At 40.5% G+C, this 23,171-nt stretch overlaps 1 protein-coding gene across 10 annotated transcripts in view; it reads left to right on the top strand.

Moving 5' to 3' along the window:
* The window catches only part of CNTN4 (contactin 4), an 874,155-nt gene extending 851,475 nt beyond the window's left edge, over window positions 1-22,680 (top strand). For all 10 annotated transcript variants that reach the window (XM_023620062.2, XM_023620061.2, XM_070238574.1 and 7 more), the window contains 9 exons: window positions 1,700-1,858; window positions 4,069-4,218; window positions 5,753-5,823; window positions 6,856-7,090; window positions 8,698-8,810; window positions 9,373-9,559; window positions 9,991-10,103; window positions 17,262-17,430; window positions 20,025-22,680. In XM_023620062.2, the coding sequence (XP_023475830.1) occupies window positions 1,700-1,858; window positions 4,069-4,218; window positions 5,753-5,823; window positions 6,856-7,090; window positions 8,698-8,810; window positions 9,373-9,559; window positions 9,991-10,103; window positions 17,262-17,430; window positions 20,025-20,125 (1,298 nt within the window). In that variant the 3' untranslated portion in view covers window positions 20,126-22,680. The remainder of the gene's footprint in view (window positions 1-1,699; window positions 1,859-4,068; window positions 4,219-5,752; window positions 5,824-6,855; window positions 7,091-8,697; window positions 8,811-9,372; window positions 9,560-9,990; window positions 10,104-17,261; window positions 17,431-20,024) is intronic.
* Window positions 22,681-23,171: the final 491 nt, after the last annotated feature.

The following is a 23,171-nucleotide window of genomic DNA, read 5'->3' as shown; positions in this document are numbered from 1 at the left end:
GCTGGATGAGAAAGCTAGTGAGAAAAAAAGAAGACTATATTGTCTTCGGGACTCTATCTGGTTAATAAGGGTCCCAAAGACTAAAGGTTACCTCAGCTCTATCTAGGTGGCATTAGACTGACATGCTGAAATGTCACCATGGAAAATTAATCAGTTCCAGCATACAGATTTCCAGACCTCTTGTTCAGGAGTAGGAGGAAAAAGATAAATTTAGTCTCACCTGTGGGTCTATAAAAATGATTTTTAAAAAAGGAAAGAAGAATTTAGGGCATCACATAACACGTGCAGAAGTGAATCCCAGAACAAAGTCATCCTTCACCAAGTTGCCGTTGACTTTTCACCGCTCTGTGAGCAGTCTCTTTCTTCCCTGCTCCTGTGACATGGCCCAACAGTATTCGGGCAGTCTATTTGATTGCTGCACTGGGCCTTAGCACTGCCTCCTAGGAGTATCTCCTATCCAGTGGGTATGAGGTTTGTCGTTACGTCCCCCTCACAATCACTTTCTCTCTTGAGGTGGTCAATTGTGCCTTCTTAGAAGTGCCTTTAACTGCCTAGTAAGAGCTTTTCATGTTTGAATCTAGGCTAGCTTGAGGTCTTTGCTCTGGCTCTGTTGATATTTGTGTTTGCCTGCCAACCACTTTCCATCCCTCTGTTTCTTTATGATTTCCAAGCTGTTATTTAAATCTGATTTCCTCCTGTTTGATGGTTTAAGTACGCGGACAAAAACAATGAGCATCGGGAGCATAAGTAGAAAAATCCAGGTATGACTTGCAGAAACTGCAAATGAGGGTCATTAGACTCCAGCCCAATTTTGAAACTCCTCTCAAGAAGCCACAGTCTTGTGACTCTTGAGCACTGATCATTTTCACAGAGTTCCCTTGTACACAAGTGTGTGCTCATTTGATGTGGGGCAGGGAGGGGTCAGTAACTATAATGCACAGAGCAACACTGTGACCCCCAAAGTTGTAAAGCCATTTCTGCTCAAATCCACATCAGTGGTAAAAATGACTATTTTCAGAAGACTCTAATCTTCATTTATCAGTAATGTGTCCCCGGAAAACAGTGCCTGACCTATAAATATTGGATGGATGAATTAATGAATTTTGCAGTTGTGGTACCCCAATATGCTCTCTTAAAATCAAGACCAAATATTCTTTTTTTTTCTTTTTAAAGATTGGCACCTGAGCTAACAACTGTCGCCAATCTTTTTTTTGTTTTTTTTCCTTATTCTTCCTCCCAAAGCCCCCCACTACATAGTTGTATATTCTAGTTGTGAGTGCCTCTGGTTGTGCTATGTGGGACGCTGTCTCAGCTTGGCCTGATGAGTGTTGCCATGTCCACACCCAGGATCCGAACCAGCAAAACCCTGGGCCGCTGAAGCAGAGCGCACGAACTTAACTACTTCTCCACGGGGCTGGCCCTTAGACCAAATATTCTCTTGTGATTCTTTGTTTATCTATTAGCTTTTCCTGTTCTATTATGAGCCCCTAGAAGAAAGAGGCCATGTTTCATTCATCTCTGTAGTTTCAGAGACTGGAAGAATGCTGGGCACCTAGTAGGTATCCAAAAAGGAATTGACAAGTGAGGAATCTGTGAGTGAGTCAATAAATAGTTGAATAGGTCAGCATCCTATTGGGTCATTACTTACTCAGACATTTGAACACACTGCTCCAATTCTGAGGCTCTTGCTCTTTCACAGGTCCCCCAGGACCCCCAGAGGCTGTCACCATAGATGAAATTACAGACACCACCGCTCAGCTCTCCTGGAGACCCGGGCCTGACAACCATAGCCCCATCACCATGTATGTCATTCAAGCCAGAACTCCATTCTCCGTGGGCTGGCAAGCAGTCAATACAGGTACCATATTGGATACCTGGTGCTGGTATCTTTAAGGGGCTTCTGAAAGTCAACATAGTGGACAAAGCACTGTGGCAGAAGCCAAGGAGCATCTAGGTTCTTGTTCAGACACAGCTGCAAACAATACAGTGGAAGTATTTCCTACACTTCAGCCAACTGTACTATCATTTATTTAATAGTTTTCTTTATATCAGCTCATGTTTGTTCCTTTGTTTTTAACTCATCCTAAGCAAGAACATCTGTGAAATGATAGGTCTGTTATGCTCATTATATTTTTTTCTTAATACCCATTTAAAAATACGTTAGTTAGAAATAAAATGCATCTATCTGTGTGTTACCTAATATTGTCTGCGTATCACTAGCACGCTTTGGGAAGCAGTGGATTGTGCTAGTCTTCAATCACAGTCAATGTGAAGTTTATACGCAGCTCTCAAGAAGCCGATAACTAAGGGTTACATGGAGTCTCTTGACTTGAAGCTTGGAGCCCATTTCTTAGGTAGTTAAATTTGGGCGTGGAAAAGCATGAGATTTTTTTAAATTAAAATTACGTGAGTTAGCCATAGTATCCCATCTCTGTCAATACCTCCAAACTGACTCATTTTGTTATTTTATTTGGCTTTCATTTGAGGAAAAATTGAACAAACAAGTAGTTGTTGTAAGCAAGATACACACTCCTCTAGTGGTCAAGGGTTGGCTGTGTTGCCTTGATGTTTTGAAATAGAAATAAATGGACTGATAAGCCCAGTTTTATGCAATTCATATGAATAGTAATGATTTCAACAACTTTTTTTTTCATTTTAGCTTATCCAACATTAGAAATGGGTTTCTGTGTTTCCAGCTGAATCACTGACTTTCTTCTGGGTCACAAGAGTGTTTTAGAAAGGAAAGATAGGAAAAATCTGGACATGAGGAAATATGAAGTCTACTCCTGACTCTGCTAATCAGCAGATCTCTATTCATCTTCGTTTTCCTCTTCTGTTAAATGGGCATAATAAGAATTATTTATGACCCAAAAGAGAAATGATTGTGAAACTTTTTAAAAAATAGAAAGTGCTGCATAAATATAATGCAGGAAAGGAGGAGGATGAAGATGCTGCTGCTAATAATAATGATGGTTAAAAAAAAAACCTGAAATTTGTTGAACTCTTACTAAGTCTCATATGCTCTGCTAAATGCTTCTCTTGGATTTTTGCAACCACACTGTGAATAGATATTGTCATTAGCCTTATTTTATGGTGAAGAAACCAAAGCATGGAAAGGTTAAGCAACTTGCCCAAGGTCATTTGGCTGCTAAGTGTGGACTCAGGATTAGAGTCCAGGTGGTCTGACTTCAGAGCCCACGCTTTTTATCTTTGGAGGGTAGGACGGTGTAGGTGTGGCCCGAGGAGGCTAGCAGCCACTGCAGCCTAGTCACCAGGATGGTGACCTCAGCTTGGTCACAGGGGACCTCCTGTTGAGTCTTCTGGCCCCAGTGGGAAATCTCTGGCAATCAGTCTAAAATTCAAAGAGTTGTTCTGTGAGCACGGAAGCAATATCCAGAGCTTCATGGCTGTGGCATCAAGCAGGCCATGTCCTCCTGTGCCGGAGCCCTTCTCCAAATACTGCTAGGTGAACACTGTCAAATTCTGCCTCTCTGACTCTCATTTTTTGTTTTCTTCATGGGCCAGCCCTTTTCTGTTTACAGATTCTATAGATATGCTAATACAGTTCATTGACAGTAGTAGTATAGTTTTATAATATTGTAACTCCATTGTTATGATAAGTTATAGAGCTTGGACCACAGACAGACAAAGGTAGAAATCCAGTGTGACCTTGGGTGAGTCACTTAACCTTCGTGAAGCACATTTTCCTCATCTATAAAAAATGAAGACAATAACTTTACCTTACTCATAGGATAGTTGTAAGAATTAAACAATGTGCCTGGCACTACACCATAAATGCTGAAAAACATGTTAAGTGATAACAGTAATGATTACAGTCCAGTAGCTTTGGGCCTTGAAGACTGTGTCTTTTGTGATGGTGTCTGATTTGAGCTTATTAGTTTAGCATAGAAAGTTCTGGGATTACCTTCCTGTAACAGCTGTTGGTGCAGCTACTCTCAGACTGCCTACAGTGCCCTAAACACAGTAATGGTGATGATGATGGATGGAAATTCCTGTCTTCCTAACGTGGAGTCCTGTGAAACATCCTCACCTTTTGATGTCTTTCAGTCCCGGAACTCATTGATGGGAAGACATTCACAGCAACAGTGGTGGGTTTGAACCCTTGGGTCGAATATGAATTCCGCACAGTTGCAGCCAACGTGATTGGGATTGGGGAGCCCAGCCGGCCCTCAGAGAAGCGGAGGACAGAAGAGGCCCGTGAGTACCACCCAGGATACAGATAGTCTGTTCCAGAGGCTACTGTTCCTTAGGGAAAGGCTTTGAATTCTTCCTGCTCTTCAGCCCTCTTGAGGCTCTGTATTAGCACACCCTTCCCTGGGATGATTATGATGATCAGAAATCACGCCAGTAGATGCTCAGCTTAACCAGTAGTGAGTTTCAATCAAGAGTTAAGTTCTCACTCTTCCCTGGGACCCCTTGTACAGGGATAGATACTCTGTGTTTAGTTCTCTCCAATGTCAACTCTTCATTGGTTTGTTTGGTCACCAAGATTCTCCTACCAGGATTATTATTTTTTTAAATACATACCCCACATTTCAAATGAAATCAACTCACAGAAATCACTGTAGCAAAGAATAAGTTCTTCAGAAATGTTCAGTAAGATTTTCTTAGGGTATAAACCGTTCCCAGAAGCTAAGATTCAGAACATCTTGCTATTTCACACAAACCCATGCAGAAATTTAGTGTGACCCTCATGTACACAGCTTGAATTCCCAAAGGGAGAGAATGACATCAATTCATCTGCGTTAGTTGTATTTTTACTTCTCTCATTAAGTATGGGTCTGTGTAGACTTCCCAGCTGTGACAATACCAAATATTTGTTGAAGGAATAACAAGGTCCCTAAGCAAATGAGAACTCTGACCCTACTCCTGGACAAAAACCCATCTACATCTATTTCATAGGCCTTAACCAAGGGGACATACCCAGTTACCAACTACATACCCCAGCTAGACAATTTTAAACTCTGTCTGGGGTCTTTCATTTACATGCTGATAATATAGCTAAACCCCATGCTTTCTTTTCCCCCTCCAAAACTGTAATTTAATTAATTCTTCTCAACAATCATGAGGAGGAAGCTAGCATAATTTCCCCTCTTTTACAGAGAAAACTGGGGATCAAAGAGTTTAAGCACAGTGAGCCAAGGGTCAACCTATGTTCACCGCTTCCTTCAACACCCAGCTTAAAACTCACCTTCCCCTGAGAAGCCATTAGCCCTACCCTACTCTGAGCAGCCTGCTACTTCAGAACACCACTGCACTTCTCCATTCTGTCTGTACCGTACTGTTGCTTATTGTTGACATTGCTCTATAATTGTCCTGTATGTGCTCTCTGCCTCAACTAGATTGTAAGCTCTGCAGGGGCAGAGTGTCTATTGTCTCTCCTTTGTGTACAACCGCATGGTTAATAAATGCCTACCCAAGCTTTAGAACCAGAACCTCAGTCCTTTCCTCATCTCAGTGAACCTCAGCCTTTAGGGATGGAGCTGAACCATTGGTCAGACATGTCAGATAACATGTGTATCTTGTTGAAAGGGAAACAGGTAACCAGTATCAACTTCCTCGGTATGTTTCACTTCCTTAAGCTGATGCTTTGGGCCCCTTTCTGATCCCAAAAGACAAAGGTGTGTGCATCAGAGTATTCATTTAAAGTGAGTCACCTCAGCCAGGCAAACTTCCTGGCCCTCATTTGCCCTTGCCATCTGACATGACTTGTTTTTTGTCTCCTGCACAGTCCCAGAAGTCACCCCAGCTAATGTCAGTGGTGGTGGAGGCAGCAAATCTGAACTGGTTATAACCTGGGAGGTAAATGAATCATAGAACCAAAGGAACATACATTAGTCTAGGCGATTTTATTATTTTCCTCTATGTTAAACATATCTGGGAAGTTTCCTCCTCTGTTTTTAACAGCTAAAATCCATTTGCATGCAAACACTCCCCCTCACATAGCTAATGACTAGCAGAACAAGATGGTGCTTGCCCATTAATTGTTAAGTTTTAATTCAATTCATCACAGGAAAAACAATCATGAAAGGGAAGACAACAGAAGTAAAAACCAAATATATATATATGTATATATATATATATATATATATAAGAAGGCTGGTTCAGAGAAAACCAGTTTTTCTTTTCTTCCTCAATTGCTGCATGACTAATTGATTTAAAACATTTGCCAGCAATAGATTCAGTGTACCAGCATGATTTCCTGGCAGTTGGCTTTGCTGCTGGAGCTCTCTTCTATGAGGTATTTTTTAAACAACCTGGAGGAAGGTTAGTCACCAATTTATCAGAAATTGATTTTGAGAGAGGAGGTGGGAGTTTTAGAATGGGTTCCTAAATGTTTTTGAAGAATTTTAAATGACAGCCCCAGAAGTTAAAATCTTTCATTCAACCAAAGCCCCAGCAGTGAAAGAAATCACTCCCTCTGGCTCAGCTCTTCAGTCTGATCCTGGCTGAGCAAAGATGCTGTTTACTTCTTCAATGAGATCTTTTGTCTATTTGGCACTGGAGGAAGATTCATATTAGATGGTATATGTTGAAATTGTTGGGTTCTAGATCAACTGTCCAGTCATTTCCAACAATTTCAGAGCTGAGTCTCCCCATGAAGAAGTCAGGCTCTCTATTGCAGATTTTCATCAAGTTTTTTAACCTTCTGCAATACCTCATGAATATTTAAGGTAGATCAATGGCAAGCCCCAAATTTAAGACTCGACAAAGCCCAACATAAGATTGGTGGGGAAGAATATGGACAAGAATGTTGGGGAGGGAGAATAAAACAATTTTAACATTTGAATCAAACTACTGTGATTTCTGAAAACCACCTCCCTTCCTTCCCAGACAGTCCCCGAGGAATTACAGAATGGTAGAGGTTTTGGTTACGTGGTGGCTTTCCGGCCCTATGGCAAAATAATCTGGATGCTGACAGTGCTGGCCTCAGCTGATGCCTCCAGATACGTATTCAGGAATGAGAGCGTGCGCCCCTTCTTTCCCTTCGAGGTTAAAGTGGGTGTCTTCAACAATAAAGGAGAAGGCCCTTTCAGTCCCACCACAGTGGTATATTCTGCAGAAGAAGGTATGGTTTATGCTGCCTAGATATTTGATATTTCTTCAATTCTGAGAAATTGATTTTAGGATGTACAATCGCTTTAGCACTGTACCCATAAATTTAAGGTATATCCTTATTTGAGAAGAGTATAATGTAAAAATTTGGTTAATTATTTACCACTGGTATCTTAGAAAGATAGCAATACTACTGTATATAAAGACTAATGACTACCCATTATTAATTCCATTGCTAAGGACCAAAATCACAAGCACCACAAAGGTCTTCATATCTACATATATGTTATCATTACTTTTAAAAGAATTCTATTTTTAGAATTAACCCTTCACGATCTAGCCCCTGACTCTATCTTCTGGTTCAACTCCTGCTGCTACCCTGCATACTCCATGCTCCAACCATATCCAAAGGATGTGCAATTATCCAAACAAGCTTGAGCCCCTTGTATATGCTTCAGCTTCTCTTAATGTTCCCTGTCTTGACCACCTTGTGATTTCATGGTCATTCTTCAAGACTCCACTTGAACAACAAAGGTTCTCTCATTTCCCCTGGCCAACTGTGTTAAGTGCTTCTCTTTACCTTAATATCTTAACATTCCTGTTATACTCTCATCTCAATGTATTATAAACTTTGAATTTTAATTTGCCATCCTCACTAAGGTATGTTTCTTGAGGGCCGGCTATTTATTTTTCATGTTTGTGTCACCAGTGTCTAAATGTGCCTGACACATAGACCCTTAATAAGTACTGAATTAATTAACAGAAATAGAAGCTTACATTGTTATGGATAGACAAAACCTTAGAGGTCTCCTTGTCCAACTTTTTCTGTAACATGATGTGTATTCCAGAGGGAGTCCACAAGTTGATTGTAAATGGTACCAGAGGAACTATTAAAAATATTTAATAGTTATATATTGATTTGAATTGCATTCGAAAAAAATACAGCTATCAAATGAAAACCAGGATTTTATGAATGTTAGTATGCATGACATGGCTAGGTTTTTCTTTAAGAAAGACCACGGAAAGGAAAATATTAATATATAATAATGGTATATATCTCTGGCGAAAGTAACTGAAATTGGGGAAGCAGTCTTGGTCCAGGCTCTCCTTTGCATTTGAGGATGCTGAGGCCCATGAAGCATAAATGACCTGTCCAAGATCAAACAGTTTGCTATGTAGAACTGAACAGTCACCTGGCTCTCCTGAATCTTAGTCAAGTCAGGTGACTCTCCTTTTGCCTTTCTCTTTCATTTTCATAATCCAGTGACTAAGACTCAGGTTCATCTATGACAAATGCTAATTAAGAAGGATGTGTGTTAAAGGAATCACTGGCTATGAAAACGTGGTGCTTAAACTTAAGTAGTCTTAGGTTAGTTCCCTTTCACCTACCCCCAAATTTAGACGCCAAAGACTTTGGACAAGTCTCTTCACCACCGTGTTCATCACCACCCCCCCACCCCCAGCCGTTAATCATGGCTTCTCTATAAAAAGAGGATTTGGATCATAATCACTAAGAGCTATAATATAACCATGGATGCTTTGCACCTTGTAATGCCAGTATCTAGAAGTTTGTCCTGATGCAGCTGATAGAGTGATAACTTTTTCCATACTCATCCTCAGAACCCACCAAACCACCAGCCAGCATCTTTGCCAGAAGTCTTTCTGCAACAGACATTGAAGTTTTCTGGGCATCCCCGATAGAGAAGAATAGAGGACGGATACAAGGTTATGAGGTAAGCAAGAGATATGAGCCTTGAGTCTGGGAAAGAGTCCCTAGGTCTCAGTGAGACCTTCAAAACACACTCTGATGCGAAAAAGACCTGGATTCCCATTTAGAAGCATTTGTTTTAGGGAACAATTGCTTCTAGGGGAGCATTAATGGAAGCACAGAACATTCCACTGTGAGATTACCCTTTTCTGTGGTATGCTCCAGAGATGTTTTTTAAAATAGATGGAGGTATAAGCATTTATGAGATAGTTGGCAAAATGAGCTTTAACTTCTGAAATGCCTGGGATTCCTTGGGCTCAAAACAAAGGTGGGAAAAAAGGGAGAAGTAGCCAGCAGTGGTTGCGCCAATTTACATCTCACAATGAAGCTAAGAACAAAAAGGGGCCCTTCTTACTGTGGATAATTTCTCAGAGCATACAAAGCTCTTGGTTCTGAAAGCTCTGCTTGTGAATTAGAATAGAAAATGAACTCAATCATAAGAATCTGTATTTAAAAAAATTCCCTGATGACATTGGAAATATCCCCAATAGTTATGATTTTCGAGGTCTTCCTTTTTATTTTCTCAGGTTAAATACTGGAGACATGATGACAAGGAAGAAAACGCCAGAAAAATACGAACAATCGGAAATCAGACATCAACAAAAATCACCAACTTAAAAGGCAGTGCACTATATCATTTAGCTGTCAAGGCATATAATACTGCTGGGACAGGCCCCTCCAGTGCAACGGTCAACGTGACGACCAGAAAGCCACGTAAGAACAACCTTGCTCAAAAATATTTTAGGGATTCATTAAACATATCCCAAGTTCATTCCGCATCCCCACCTCCCAATGATCATTTGCATACTAATTGGTATCATTATGTGGATTCAAATTTACCTTAGCATTTTAACTGAAGCTTTCTGAATACCATGCAAAATTCATTGCTCCAGAGGACAGAAAGATAAATGTTTTTCTCCTTACTGGGAAGGGCTACTTCTTTTAGCTATACATGTTAGGCGACCAACTGAATCTTTTTCCATTTGCAGTGCTGTATCTCGTCATATTTTAGTGACCTTGAAGACACATATTAGTGCAATAGTCCATTAAATTGCCTCCACTCTCGAATTGTAGTAAGGAGATATTCCTCAGAATCCATTGAGACTTAATAATCTGTGACTTCGTATATCTTAATTTTTTTATAGCACCAAGTCAACCCCCCGGAAACATCATATGGAATTCATCGGACTCCAAAATTATCCTGAATTGGGATCAAGTGAAGGCCCTGGATAATGAGTCGGAAGTAAAAGGATACAAAGTGGGTAATTTCTTTTTTGCAAATGCTGTTAATGGGGACAGTCTCTTCCAATGAATCATATGAACCGTGTTCTCCTTTTCTCTGATGATACTCTCACAGCCTCTTTAGGAATCTCTGTCCTCAAAGTGGTCTGAGTTTTATAAATGGTCCCTGGCAATGGGCCAGGATTTAGAGAATTGCCTAAACTTTGGGTTCAGACAGAGTCAGTCTGATATGGTTAGACCCTGTGGTGGGGACTCTGAAAAATCCTGAAGAACCACATTTTTAACATGTCTACTGTCGGTTTTGTTTTGTTCTTGTCTTGGTTGTATTCTTTTAATCAACAATAACTTCTCAGTATTACTAACGGTTAATCATTTTTGTTCATATTCCTATTGTTAGGGAGATGCGTATATAGAAAAAGAAGCAGAGATTTTTTAGAAAATTCCTTTGCCTGATTCTATAAATGTTAGCCAGACTTTAAAGAGCTAGAAATGAAAATGTACGTAGCCTTGGTGCCCCAGTTAAAATGGGTTATAAATATCTTGGGGTTTTTTACTTTTAAACGACGTTTGAGGCAATCAGTGCAGGTCAAATGAAAGTGGTCTGCAGGCTGACTTAAGCCCATGGGCTGTGACGTTTTTGCACAGCGATGTTGAGAGTAGCAGATAGGCAGTGCTGTCAAGCACTAGTTAAAGAACATGGACCGTTGGGAAGTAGTTGGTAAAGCCAGAGCTGGAATTGGGAGTTGACATAGTCATTAGTAAAGCCTTGGGCGATGTGATTAGAGAAGGATTCGGAAAACCTTCCTTTTCATGGACTGTTTTTCCTTCACCTGAATGGCATAGTGACTTGTATTCTGCCAGCAGAGAAACATTCCCTAAAAACTAATTTGCAGACCTTTCACTGAGTCCTTTTTTAAAGGCAACCTCTTCTGGAAGGGTCTTAAAGTATACAGTCATGCATTGCTTAGTGATGGGGGATACATTCTGAGAAATGCGTCGTCAGGTGATATCGTCATTGTATAAACACTATAGAGTATACTTACACAAACCTAGAGTGTCTAGCCTACTGCACATCTAGGCTATATGGCAACAGTCTGATGGAACCACCCTCGTATAAGCAGTCCATTGTTGAGTTAAATGTCATTATGTGGCGAATGACTGGATAACATAAAGAAACGGGAGACCTATGTTTTGGTCCTCTATTGGCTATGTGACTTTAGGTAGATCACTTAATATCTCTGGGACTGCATTTTTCTTTTATTAAAGGAGAAATTTTATTTTCTAGTATCTTCATTTTCCTCTGAGCCTTTGCATCTCTGTTCCATCTCCTTGGGACTGTACCCCTTACTTCCACATTCTTAACCAGCCACTCATCTTTCAGTTCTGAGCTTAGAAGCCTTCCCTGATGGCCAGAGCTCTCTCTGTTGGCCATATTTTTTAAATGGCCTTTAAACCTTCCATCCTCTTGGGTAATTGTAATTGGCTGATGCCTTATTGTGAATCCCCATACTGTGGACCTCAAGAGAACAGTGGCTGAATTTCACCCTGATTTCTCCAGCCAAGCATACATTCAGTCTGGTTGTCCTAGAAAGGAGGTCTCATTTCCTGAACTCCTAAATCGTTAGCCTCTTAGTGTGAAATAATGTCAGTTTATCTGATCAGTTTTATACAGGACAAGAGAGACTGGAAGATGAAAGAGGGAGGAGTCCACTAAAATGAGGAAAAGAAAGAAGGCAAGAGCAAAGACAGACATTTGCAACTTTGCAGTTCTATCCCAGGCTAACATGACAGGACCTTAATCACCACCGGAAAGAAATGCAGATGTGATGTGGCCCAAATTGACTTAACCAAACCAAGAGAGACAGTGAAAAAACCCTCCCAGCTTGCAGTTTCACCCACTAGAACAGATTAAAAATTGTCCCTCCCAGCTTGCAGTTTCACCCACTAGAACAGATTAAAAAAGCACAATAAAAGTGCAGAAAGCTTTAAGAGTCCCTGAGAAGGGGCACGAGTTTCGTGAGAGAAGCTTTAACTAGATTTTAAGCTCATGTTCAAGCTGGTGCTGAAATAAAATCGAAGGGCAGGGAGCTACCTAAACTGTTTCAGGCAGCCAGGCAAAATGTTAGCTCAGCAAGAGATCCTAGAGATCATCTAGGCAAAGCCCTTCATTTTACGGATGCGAAAACGGAAGCCTGTTGAGTTGAGTGACTTGGAGTGCCCACAGCTTTCACAGAGGCAGAGATCTGTATGCAAGCTGAAGTTTGCTTCAGTGAACTGGGTTCAAAAGATTATAGGCATTTTTTAGGAAAAAAATTGAGGAACAAGTATTATTTAGTTGCCATTTCTTTGTACTCCTGTCCCCATTCAGAAACTCTCATATGAGCTTGTCTTGGTCGCACCTTTCCAAGAAGGCCCTTCTTATATTTTTTACCACAACAGACACTTTGGCAGACCTCTCGGAGATTTACTTGAGCAGCATAGAATCAGGCAGGGTGTGGTGGAATAAAGCAGGGCAAGACAAACTTGAGGCATTCACCTCCCAGAAAAGACCTGCTGGGCCTGGCATAGGATGGGGGGAAATTTTTATTTCCATAGAACAGGAATAAAACATTGGAACAAATGATAAGTGGAGAGCTTGGAATCTTTCCATATCAGAGCAGCAGATCAGATGATATAATCTATTTAAGCTATGGATTTAGACATTTTTCCAAATATGGTTTTTCATGTTGGTTCACTGTATCCTGTAGATCTAGATTATTATGAAAAATATAGTGGCAGCTCCAAGTTGGGAATTTTGTATCTAAGGAAGCATCAGTGATGGATGGGTGTCAAGTGTGTGAAATGCTGCAGAAACTGCATGTGTGACGGTAGAGAAAAGAGAAGGAGGAACAAGGTTAGACCAGATGGTAGGAAAGGGCTCTTTCTGAATTCTTCTTGATTTCCGACTCAAGAACCCTTCTCTTTAGGGCTGGGATTGGAGGAGCCAGAGTCCCCACAGCCCCAGTTAGATCCCGAGGAATCTCACTGTAACTGGCTCTAGATACTGAATTGCTACGTATACCATGTAAATGTTTGGAGATGTATAATTTTTTTAATTACGCATATGATTTGTGTGTGTGCATTTATTTTTGCATTTTTACCTAAATTGTCTAAGTTCATGGGATTTCTGCTTAGGTAAACAGTCTCAATAAGAAGTTGACTTTAGGAAGTTTGAGACCCAGAATATTCTGTCAGCACAAATCCTTAAGCTACTTTGTGACACTCAAGCTAACAAGAGAACATACAGTTTTAGTATCACAAGCCAAACTGCCTACCAAGCCAGGCAGGTTACATAAATGGGTTAAGTTGACTCGGTCCTTTCAACAAATACTGTAAATATATGTGCCAAGCACTGTTGTAATTTATTTTAACTTTGTAATAGCCCATGAAGTAGGTACAGTTATTAGCCCCAATTTTATAGATGAAGAACTCATGGCACAGAGTTTAGTAACTTGCCTACCTCACATAACTAGTCTATTTTGTCCCAGCTTTATGAGATATAATTGACATATAAGATTGTATATAAATTTAAGGTGCACGATTCGTTGATTTGATACATTTACATATTACAAAATGATTACCACCATGGCCTTAGCTAACACCTCCATCCCATCACATAATCACCATTTCTTTTTTATGGTGAGAATATTTAAGATCTATTCTCTTAGGAACATTCAAGCATATGATATAGTATTATCAACGTAACTAGTGTATTGAAGACCTGGGATCTGAATCAGGCAGTATGGATCCAGAGTCCCACCTTTTAGCCACTCAGCTATTCTGCCTACCAGCAATAAACGAATATATCAAGTAGTAATAAAGTACTACCAAGAAAAATAACTCATAGTGAGGGGAATAGACAGTGCTGTGGAAGAGACAGGAGAGACATTATTTTATACAAAGACCAGGGAAAGCCTCTTACAAGAGGTGACATTTCAGTTGGGCTTTGACAGAAAGGAGGAAGTGAGATAGGCAGTTCTCTGGGAAAGAGTGTTCCAAGCACAGCAAACAGGATGTGCAAATGTCCTGAGGTGGGCACATGGACACAATAGAAAGTGTTGGAGACTGTGACAGACTGCAGAATTTGTGATTGTCCAGAATAGGCAGTGGCTTCTCCAGCCAATTGCTGCCAGAAAGGAATGTAGACCAGCATGGCCACATCTTCCAGTTTTTCAGTAGAACTCAAACTTTTTCACCTATAATTCCTTCATTTTTAATTGGTGACATGTAACTCAAAAAAAAGTAAACACCATAAGGACCAAGCAGTTAACATATGCAGGCCAAATATGACCCATGGGCCATCAGTTTTCTCCTGTCTAACCCCCTTATTTTGCATTTATGAAGACATAGATGAGAGAGGGGAAGCAACTTGCCCACAAGCACACAGGTATGGCCATCCAATATTAGTCAAGAATACGGCCTGTGGACCCAGACTGCCTAGGTTTGAATGCTCGGTCCACAACTTGCTGGCCCCTGGGCAAATTGCTTAACTTCTACAGTCTCAGATTCCTCATCTTTGCAATCAAAATAACAACAGTGCCTACCTCAAGAGGTAATCCCTGTTAGCATTTAGAAAATACAGTGTTTAAACACCTAGTAAGGGTTCAACAGTGTTTGATGCCATTATCGTCATGCCCATGAGCCCATTCTTTCTCCTTGTCTTCTACCCTGGGTTGTATGAAATGCAAGCTCAGCCTTCAAGTCAGTCAGCTGAACGAGTGTTTGGTGTAAATAAAGGTTTTACAGGCCTTTATTTAGGTTCCACTGCAGTCAGTAATATTACAAGACTGATAAGCAGTGCTGATAAAAGGGCTGCTTTTTTTGTGGAAGTGTTTCTTTTGGATTTATATTTGAAACTAGTTGAATTCTCTGCACTCTGGCGAGGACCAGAGGTAAATCAAAGAAGCAATTTATTCCTCAAAGCCAGATGTGCCCTTGCATCCCATCAGCCAGCCCATGTTCCTGAAGGGCTGTGATGAGATGCTTTGACACTCACTGCTGAATGTGCCTGAGGATTTATTTGAGCCTGATCGTTGGTGAGGGGATGCTGAGTTTGATACAACTGATGCTCCAAAAAAGGAAGGGGGAAGGCTTATGAATCTTTCCACCTTAAGGAAATTGTGTTTTCCACCTTGTATTAGAGAGACATAAATTAAGGTGATGAAATGCCAGGGAACAAATGGGATCTAAACCATTTTAAGGGAATTTTATGAATTTCACTTGTGTTTGGTTTTTCTTGCAATAGAAGAGTGACCTTCTGTCTCTAACCTCAGCAGATCAGATTTATAGTGGGCCTTAGGGAAGGAGGAACTAATCTTGTAGTTCTCCAAGTGTAGTCCCTGGACCAGCTGCAATGGCATTATCTGGGAACCTGTTAGAAATGCAGATTTTCAAGTCCCAGCCCAGACATACCAAATCAGAAACTCTGGGTGGGGGCCAGCAAGCTGTTTTAACAAGCCCTCCAGGGGCTTCTGATGCATGCTCAGCTTTGAGAATGCCTGATCTAACCCATGATCCCCAGCCCACATTAACATCACCTGAAGATCTGGTTTTAAACAGTTGCATAGCCTGGACCCTGCCTCTACAGAGTCTGACGCAGGGGGGCTGCAGACCGGTTTCTCAGCCTCCTCACTGCTGCCTCTTCAAGCTGGATAATTCTCTGTTGTGGGGCCTGTCCTCTGCATTGTGACATCCTTGGCTCTAGCTACTATGCCAGTAGCTCCTGTTGTAATAACCAAAAGTGTCTGTGGACATTACTAAATGCTCCCTGGGGGGCAAAATTGCTCCTCTACCCCTCCCAGCCTTGTTGAGAACCACTGGACTACAGCAGTAGTATTTTCACAAGCTCCTAAGTCCTTCTAACACACAGCCAGGACTGAGAACCACTGATGACACCCAACCCTATCTTTCCTATTGTCAGGGGAAACTGGAGCTGGTGGGTTATAGAGGTTTAAGAGTACAGGTTTAGGAATCCTCATCCTGCCGCTTACCGGCTCTGTGACATCTCTGAGCCTTAGTTTCCTCATCTGTAGAAAGGATTAATACCTGTCTTCTCGGATTGCTGTGATGATTAAACATGGTGATGTCGATAAAATGCCTAGCTCATAGCAAACATCAGAGAGTATTTGTGGGATAGTTATCATCACAATTATTGTTGTATCCAGAAAGGTGGATGCACTTTTCCAGGCTTTTATATTTTGTTCCTCATTGGAGTTGATGATGATCAGCATAGGCACTACCAGGCAGGTGAATGTGTTTTCACGAGACCTAGTTGGCCACCTCATCAAATGAGCCTCTAACCCAGACTCAGAGCCAGTGGCGGCCAAGAAGGGAAACAAAAGTGCGTGAGGGGACTGCTAAAGCTGCAGACGCTTCTAGAGTGACTGCGATTTCCGCATAACATCCCCTATTTTGTATGTAGCTCAAAAGGGATTCCCAGTGGTAGGAAAAAGGGAGTTATTGCCCTTGCCTTTCAGAGATCCTCTCCCCATGCTGGAATGCCCTCTCTCCAAAGGATCCATGATAATAGTAGCTTATCCTGCCCTGTGCTTCTAACTTTTGCCAAGTATGCTTCCATCTCTTGTTCCCTTTGAGCTCTCGTAGATACTATTTCTTACATGTTTCCTTTAGAGCCAGGCCTTTCCCTATATTCAGTCCTGTGCAATCTTGAGAAAACCCCAGAAAGGTGGGTATTATTATCCCCATTTACAGATGAGAGAAATGAGGCTCAGAGAGGTGAGGTAAGTGGACCATGGTCACACAGTGGCCAAGTCTATTCTGATGCCAAAGCCCCTCATGTGTAACTGAGCTCTATACATCCTCAAAGAGGTATTAATTTTTTCAGGTGTGCTAGCTGAGCCTTCCAGAGGTTACGTGAGGCCACACAGCGTGTTGGTAGACTCATGCTACCCCCCAGCCCCATGCTGCAGTATCCTTTAAACTCTTTCCTCATGATGAAATGGCAGCTGCAGACATGGCCCTTGCTATAAATGAGCCTCCCAAATGCATGTGGGCAGCCTGACAACCTTGGTGGCCCTGCATTTCACTCGTGCCCAGAGGTGGAAACAAAGGAAGGCTCCATCTCTGGGGCCTTTGTGAGGACAGCAGGTGACACCTGTTCTTTCTGTGTTGGCAGGTCTTGTACAGATGGAACAGACAAAGCAGCACATCTGTCATTGAAACAAATAAAACATCGGTGGAGCTTTCTTTGCCTTTTGATGAAGATTATATAATAGAAATTAAGCCATTTAGTGATGGAGGAGACGGCAGCAGCAGTGAACAAATTCGAATTCCAAAGATATCAAGTAAGAATGCCTTTTTTTCCCTCTCCCTTCTCCCTCCCTAACTTATCTTATAAGCCTTCGCAATGAGTCAGGGCTTCAATGAAATTAAGCCCACAAAGAAAGACTTCTAATAAAAATGGACCATACCACCCCCTTCCTCAGACAACTGGTGTTTGCTGATCACAGGCATTTCATGCAAAAGACAGTTGGCCAGTTTAATCTGTTCCAATCAAAAATTAGATTAAAGCAGCCCCAAATCGGTCACACAGGTTTTTCCATGTGGCCCCATGTGGTTGGCGTCTACAATAACCCCCAAATTACAGCTTAGCAAGTTAAAAGCATGCCTCAGTCAGGAGGAACAAGCAAAAGAGTACTTTAAAATGCTTTGGCAATTTGTCTCTAGTGAAACGATGTAATTCAATGTCTTTGGCTGAAAGTATTTTGAACTTGACACTATTTATTTTGAATATGTGTGTGTAACATATGTACATAAATGCATATGTCTATATATAGTCAAGATTATTTGTTTTTAAAGTTTGTTGAATAGTTTTGAGAGTATTCTTTTTTGAGCAAATATATTCATTCCTATTTTTCAAATCCTATGTTTGCAAATATCTCAGCACATTTTTTTTTTTTTGTCATTGTTATGTGACTTCATTTATTTGAAGGAAAAAAAAACAGAATAGCCAAATCCATAAACAGAAATCAGATTAGTGACTGGCTGGTGGTGCGAATTGTGGTTTGATGGGTACTGACTTTCCATTTAGGGTGATGAAAAAGTTCTGGAACTAGATGGTACTGGTTGTACAAAATTGGAGCCACTGAATTGCACACTTTAATTTAAATGGTAACCTTTATGTTATGTATATTTTACCACGATAAAAAAAAATTGTAGTTAGATATCTAAGTGTCAATTTTCATTGGCCTTTGGATTTAACAGTCTGGAGATAAGCGATTCAGTGAAGACTGGAGATATAAATTTTCAAGCCCTCAGTGGAGAGATGATATTACAAATCATGGGCAAAAGCCTTACTGCAGAGTCCTGAGTTTCAGCCCCTCTGCCAAGTGTCCATTGCATTATTTTTCAGATGAGGAAAGAGGTTAGTGTGTCTTGCTGATGTCAAGTTAGAATAAAGCATCCACCAAGCAATTTTAGTTGCATCTATAACATTCGGATGCCTCAAATCAGAAGAGAAAATGTTCATTGGTCCTTTCACCCTTCTTCTGAATAAGCATTTGTTAATCTTAACGAACAGAACAGGACTTCAGATGGGAAAACCAAGGCTGCAGCAAGCTATGCTCTGAACTCAGGAGTAGTTTGCCAGTTTCCAGATGAAGTTTCTATTTATTACACCTTTTTTGCATACAAAGACTAACAGCATATTTGTCTTATAAGAAACTGGGGAGAATTGAATTCTACACCTCGTTAAACCAAGGGCTCTAACTTCTGTTGAAAGGGAACCAGATTTATGGTGAGATATGGAACTAATCTCAAGGCCACAAAAACAAAACAAGATTGGGGTTTGTTTTGAGGTTAGTTTATCTCACTTTGTTAAAATCTCACTTCACACTTTCTTATCATTGCAAGGATTATATATATTTTTTTAGGGTGACTGAGATTCTTGGTTTAATTGCTTAGAAAAACAAAGTTTAAGCAATTATCTTGGTATCATTATCAGATAACAAGGATGTAACTTTGAGCAAAACATGATCTTTTCCTCAAGAGATTTTTCCATTTTTTTTGGTCAAAGATCTGACAATCTTGAAGAAACCTCAAATGACAGTTGCTAACCTCTTAGTATGAAAAATGTAGGACCTATAAGAGAAAGTTTTTAAAGGATTGAGATTATTTTGGGGGGTCTGGGGGGGTGTACATAAACAGACATGGGATCGAATCCCAATTCAGCTGTTTACTAGCTAGGCGAACGTGGACAAGTTCTCTAACTTCCCTAGGCCTCAATTTCCTCATCTGGGAAATGGTATAGCAACAATACCAGATATTCTTAGGGTTGTAGTGAGAATTGTGTCATACTGCTCGGTGCCCAGCACAAAGGTAGAGTTCAAAAGGGAGTAGCAATTTTTATTTGGGTGCATCATTGATACATCATATTTTAATAACATTACCAGTAATATTGAAGATGCTTCCTGTGTTAGATGTGGACATCCTCATTTTACAAATGCTTAAATGGAGGTCCAGAGATGTCCCATAGCCTACTCCCACATTCATAGCTAGGAAGTCATGAAACTGACATTAAAAAGTCGTTAGGAAGGGGCTGGCCCCGTGGCTGAGTGGTTGGGTTTGTGCGCTCCGCTGCAGGCGGCCCAGTGTTTCGTTGGTTCGAATCCTGGGCGCGGACATGGCACTGCTCATCAAACCACACTGAGGCAGCATCCCACATGCCACAACTAGAAGGACCCACAACGAAGAATGTACAACTATATACCGGGGGGCTTTGGGGAGAAAAAGGAAAAAAATAAAATCTTTAAAAAAAAAAAAAGTGGTTAGGAAATGGTCATTTTCAGTAGAATCCAGCCAGTTCTGCTGTTTCCAAAAGCCCTGTGGCCTTGCTTTCCAGGGTGAGGCGATATTGAGTGAATTTATTTTCTCTTTGCAGATGCCTATGCAAGAGGAGCCGGGCCTTCCACTTCAAATGCATGCACGCTGTCAGCCATCAGCACCATCATGATCTCCCTCACAGCTAGGTCCAGTTTATGACGAAAGTCACCTAAAGGACTTACTGTTTATAATATAAGCAACATTTAGCTAGTTGTTTTGGAGACACCCAGTACTAAGTAATATTGTTGTTCAAGTACATCTTATTACTGGAAAAAAAAATGTTTTTTGCTTCTTTAGGAATGGCATTATACAGTACTTCCTCAAAGCAAATCTAGCTTTGTCTGAAGTTTCTTTGGAAACTCTGCAATGCACTGAAGACATCTGTAATATGATGTTACCAAAGCAGTTTACATATGTCCTTATATGCATATTTTTTATTATATATTTAGTGTTTTATAGAATTTTTTAAAGTTAACATGAAATGTAGATATTAATTTTTTTCCTCTGCTGTAAAATGCTATGGGCAACACGATCATACAATTATTATTTGAAAATATTTCCTTTAGAGACAGAATTTGAAACTCATCTTGGTAAATAAATTGCAAATGACTTGTACAGTTTTACAAGGATCTAGTGCAGAGCAGCTGAAGGCTTGGTCTATAACTCAAGGCTGCTGTCTGTAAATGACTCTTCAGATGGTTAACGCATTGCATCAAGTCCTTTTGACACGTACACTTTGTTTCCCAACCTGTTGTCAATTTTGTTTGACCCAACTTGAGATGGTTTCAGGAATGGCTGCAATCTCAAAACCTAAACTCACTGCCCAAGAGGTACCTTGTGCAATACTCCCATCCCTGAATTTAGCGGTGTACGGTAAGACTTTCTTTTCACACCACTAAGTTAGCATCGTCTTTGTAGTAGCATTATCTTAGACATTAAATTTGAAGTTAAATATCCTGTAGTAACATAGAGCAAAAGTTACTATACTCAACCCAGTCTTTCAAAGGATAAAAGATAATTTTACTATCTTTAAATGTATCTGTTTTGAATGTACATTTTTAAAAAAGGTAATTCTCTGTTGATGGATTCATAATTTCTTTATATATAATATGTGTATCTCTTTAATAATAGAGCCCTTCTTTTGAATCAAAATCATGTACGGAGTTTGGCAGATTTCTCCTATTTCAGCAAATAGTTGCTGCAAAGAATTTTTTCATGATTCTATAAAAGATCTTTAGTAAAATTGTATGGTATCTTGATGATTCTCCTGTTTTGCAATAGTAGCCTAGTTGCTTTATAAGCTTTACCTTCTAAGTCTTAAAACCACACATTGGAAAATGACAATATCAACAAAACCGTATTCTTATGAAAAGAACTATTTGTTATAATGGGGGAGGTTTTGTAAGTTGACACTAGTGGAACAGTGCATATAAAAGGCAATGAAATTTTCTATAACAATTTTCACATGTAAACACGCTACCACCTTTTCTTCTTTCTGAGAGAGCTCAAATTTGCCTGTAATTTGTCGTTTTCGCTTACAAATAATATAAGTTAAATTTCAACCTTCTAGCTATATTTATCCAATAAAGTCATAATCAGGATTCCACGTGTGTAAAAACTAGAGTGGTAACCAGAAAAAACATTGTCAGTATTTCAAGCTGTGTTCCTTTCTTAGTTTGATATGGTTACATCTATGTTAAAACAAAATTTAAAATCACACGCAAAAAAATCAACAAAATAATAAAATGAATGAAAAAAAAATGACACCCCAGGGAGTTCCCAACCCCAGTGTAAATGATATTTACCAGTGATCCAGCATATGTAATCTTTTTTTAAAGGTATTGTTAATAAATATTCTGTCATTTGTAAAGATACTTGTCTTTTGGGAGCATTTTTCCTGCCTGCCTGTCAGGGAATTTGTTAGCTCACCCTTGTGCTAGTTGTAATTTGAGATCATAGAGGGACTCAAAAGTCTCTGGCCAGGATCCAAAGCTAGATGCCCCTGAGCTATTCCTTTGGAACTGATAGCCCTGAATACACCATTTCAAATCCTCTTTGCAAGTAGAGAGGGTTGAAATCCACAAATAAATGTCCTGAAGATCAAACGTGAATATTTTCTCTTGATTAGCTAAATCTTTTGTACACTTAACCTAAGGATATCTTTTGTTTGAAGGTTTCCCCACCCGTGCCGCTAAAAGGATAAAATGTAAACCTGAGCATTTAAGGCCCTTCTTAATCTAATAACTCAACTTTGTACCCAGCCATACTGAGCCCTCACTGGCCCCTGAACACTGCTTGCTTTTGGTCTCACCTCTGTGCCTTTTGGTCACATGGCTGCCCCTCCCTGAAATACCCTCCCCACTCTTCTTTCTCACCCAAATCCTAACTGTCCTAGGGTGGCTCCAGCCCCAGCTCGTCTGTGAAGCCTTCCCACACCCAGTCCTTTGTGATGTTCTGCCTCTGAATTAGCTGCAAGCCCTGTCGGTACCACTCATTTAGTAATTAATCAGGTACGACTTTTGGAAATCTCTTGTACTGTTATCTTGCATTTTAACTTAACTCCTGTATTGTTACTGAATTTTCCTTGTATGTATGCCTTGTCTTCCCAACTAGATTGTAAGCTCCTTGAGGGCAGGGACTTCGGTCTTATCTTCCATGTACTCTTCATAGTGCCTAGCACAGTGCCTTGCAATAAATAATCATTGATTAATTGATTGAAGGGGTCTTTGAAGTAGCATTTTGCATCAGTTGCCTGCCTGTGTGCCATAGTGAACCAACCAGGGAAGACTGTGTCACTGCTTCTGTGAGGTCATGGAAAACGTTAGAAGGCCTGGCTTCTAATTTTATGCCTTGGAAAAGTCCTTTAGTCTCTCAGCTTCATGATCTGGTAAATGAGACCCTAGCTGAGTCTGACTGAGCTGAAAGTATTTTAGAAAGTGCCTCAGAGGCACCTTCACCCAAAAGTGTCTGATTTGTTGACTTCCATGGTTGTTGCAGGTTGCGTTCACTGGTTGCGAGCAACAGAAACAACTCTGCTAACTTGAGCAGACAAAAAGGAAGGACACAGATTAGACCACATGAGCCAAGGAAACACTAAATGGCCAAGCCTTGGTGAGAATCAGAACCAGGCCACTCTGAGGATCCACACTGTGGGAACTTTGGAAAGTCTTTTCAGGGTGCTGTTGAGGGGATGAATCAGCTCTGT

The sequence above is a fragment of the Equus caballus genome, chromosome 16, assembly GCF_041296265.1.
Source record: "Equus caballus isolate H_3958 breed thoroughbred chromosome 16, TB-T2T, whole genome shotgun sequence".
In the NCBI taxonomy this organism is placed as follows: Eukaryota; Metazoa; Chordata; class Mammalia; order Perissodactyla; family Equidae; genus Equus; species Equus caballus.
Note: the sequence above shows the minus strand (reverse complement) of the source record. Positions and strands in the feature narration are given on the sequence as shown.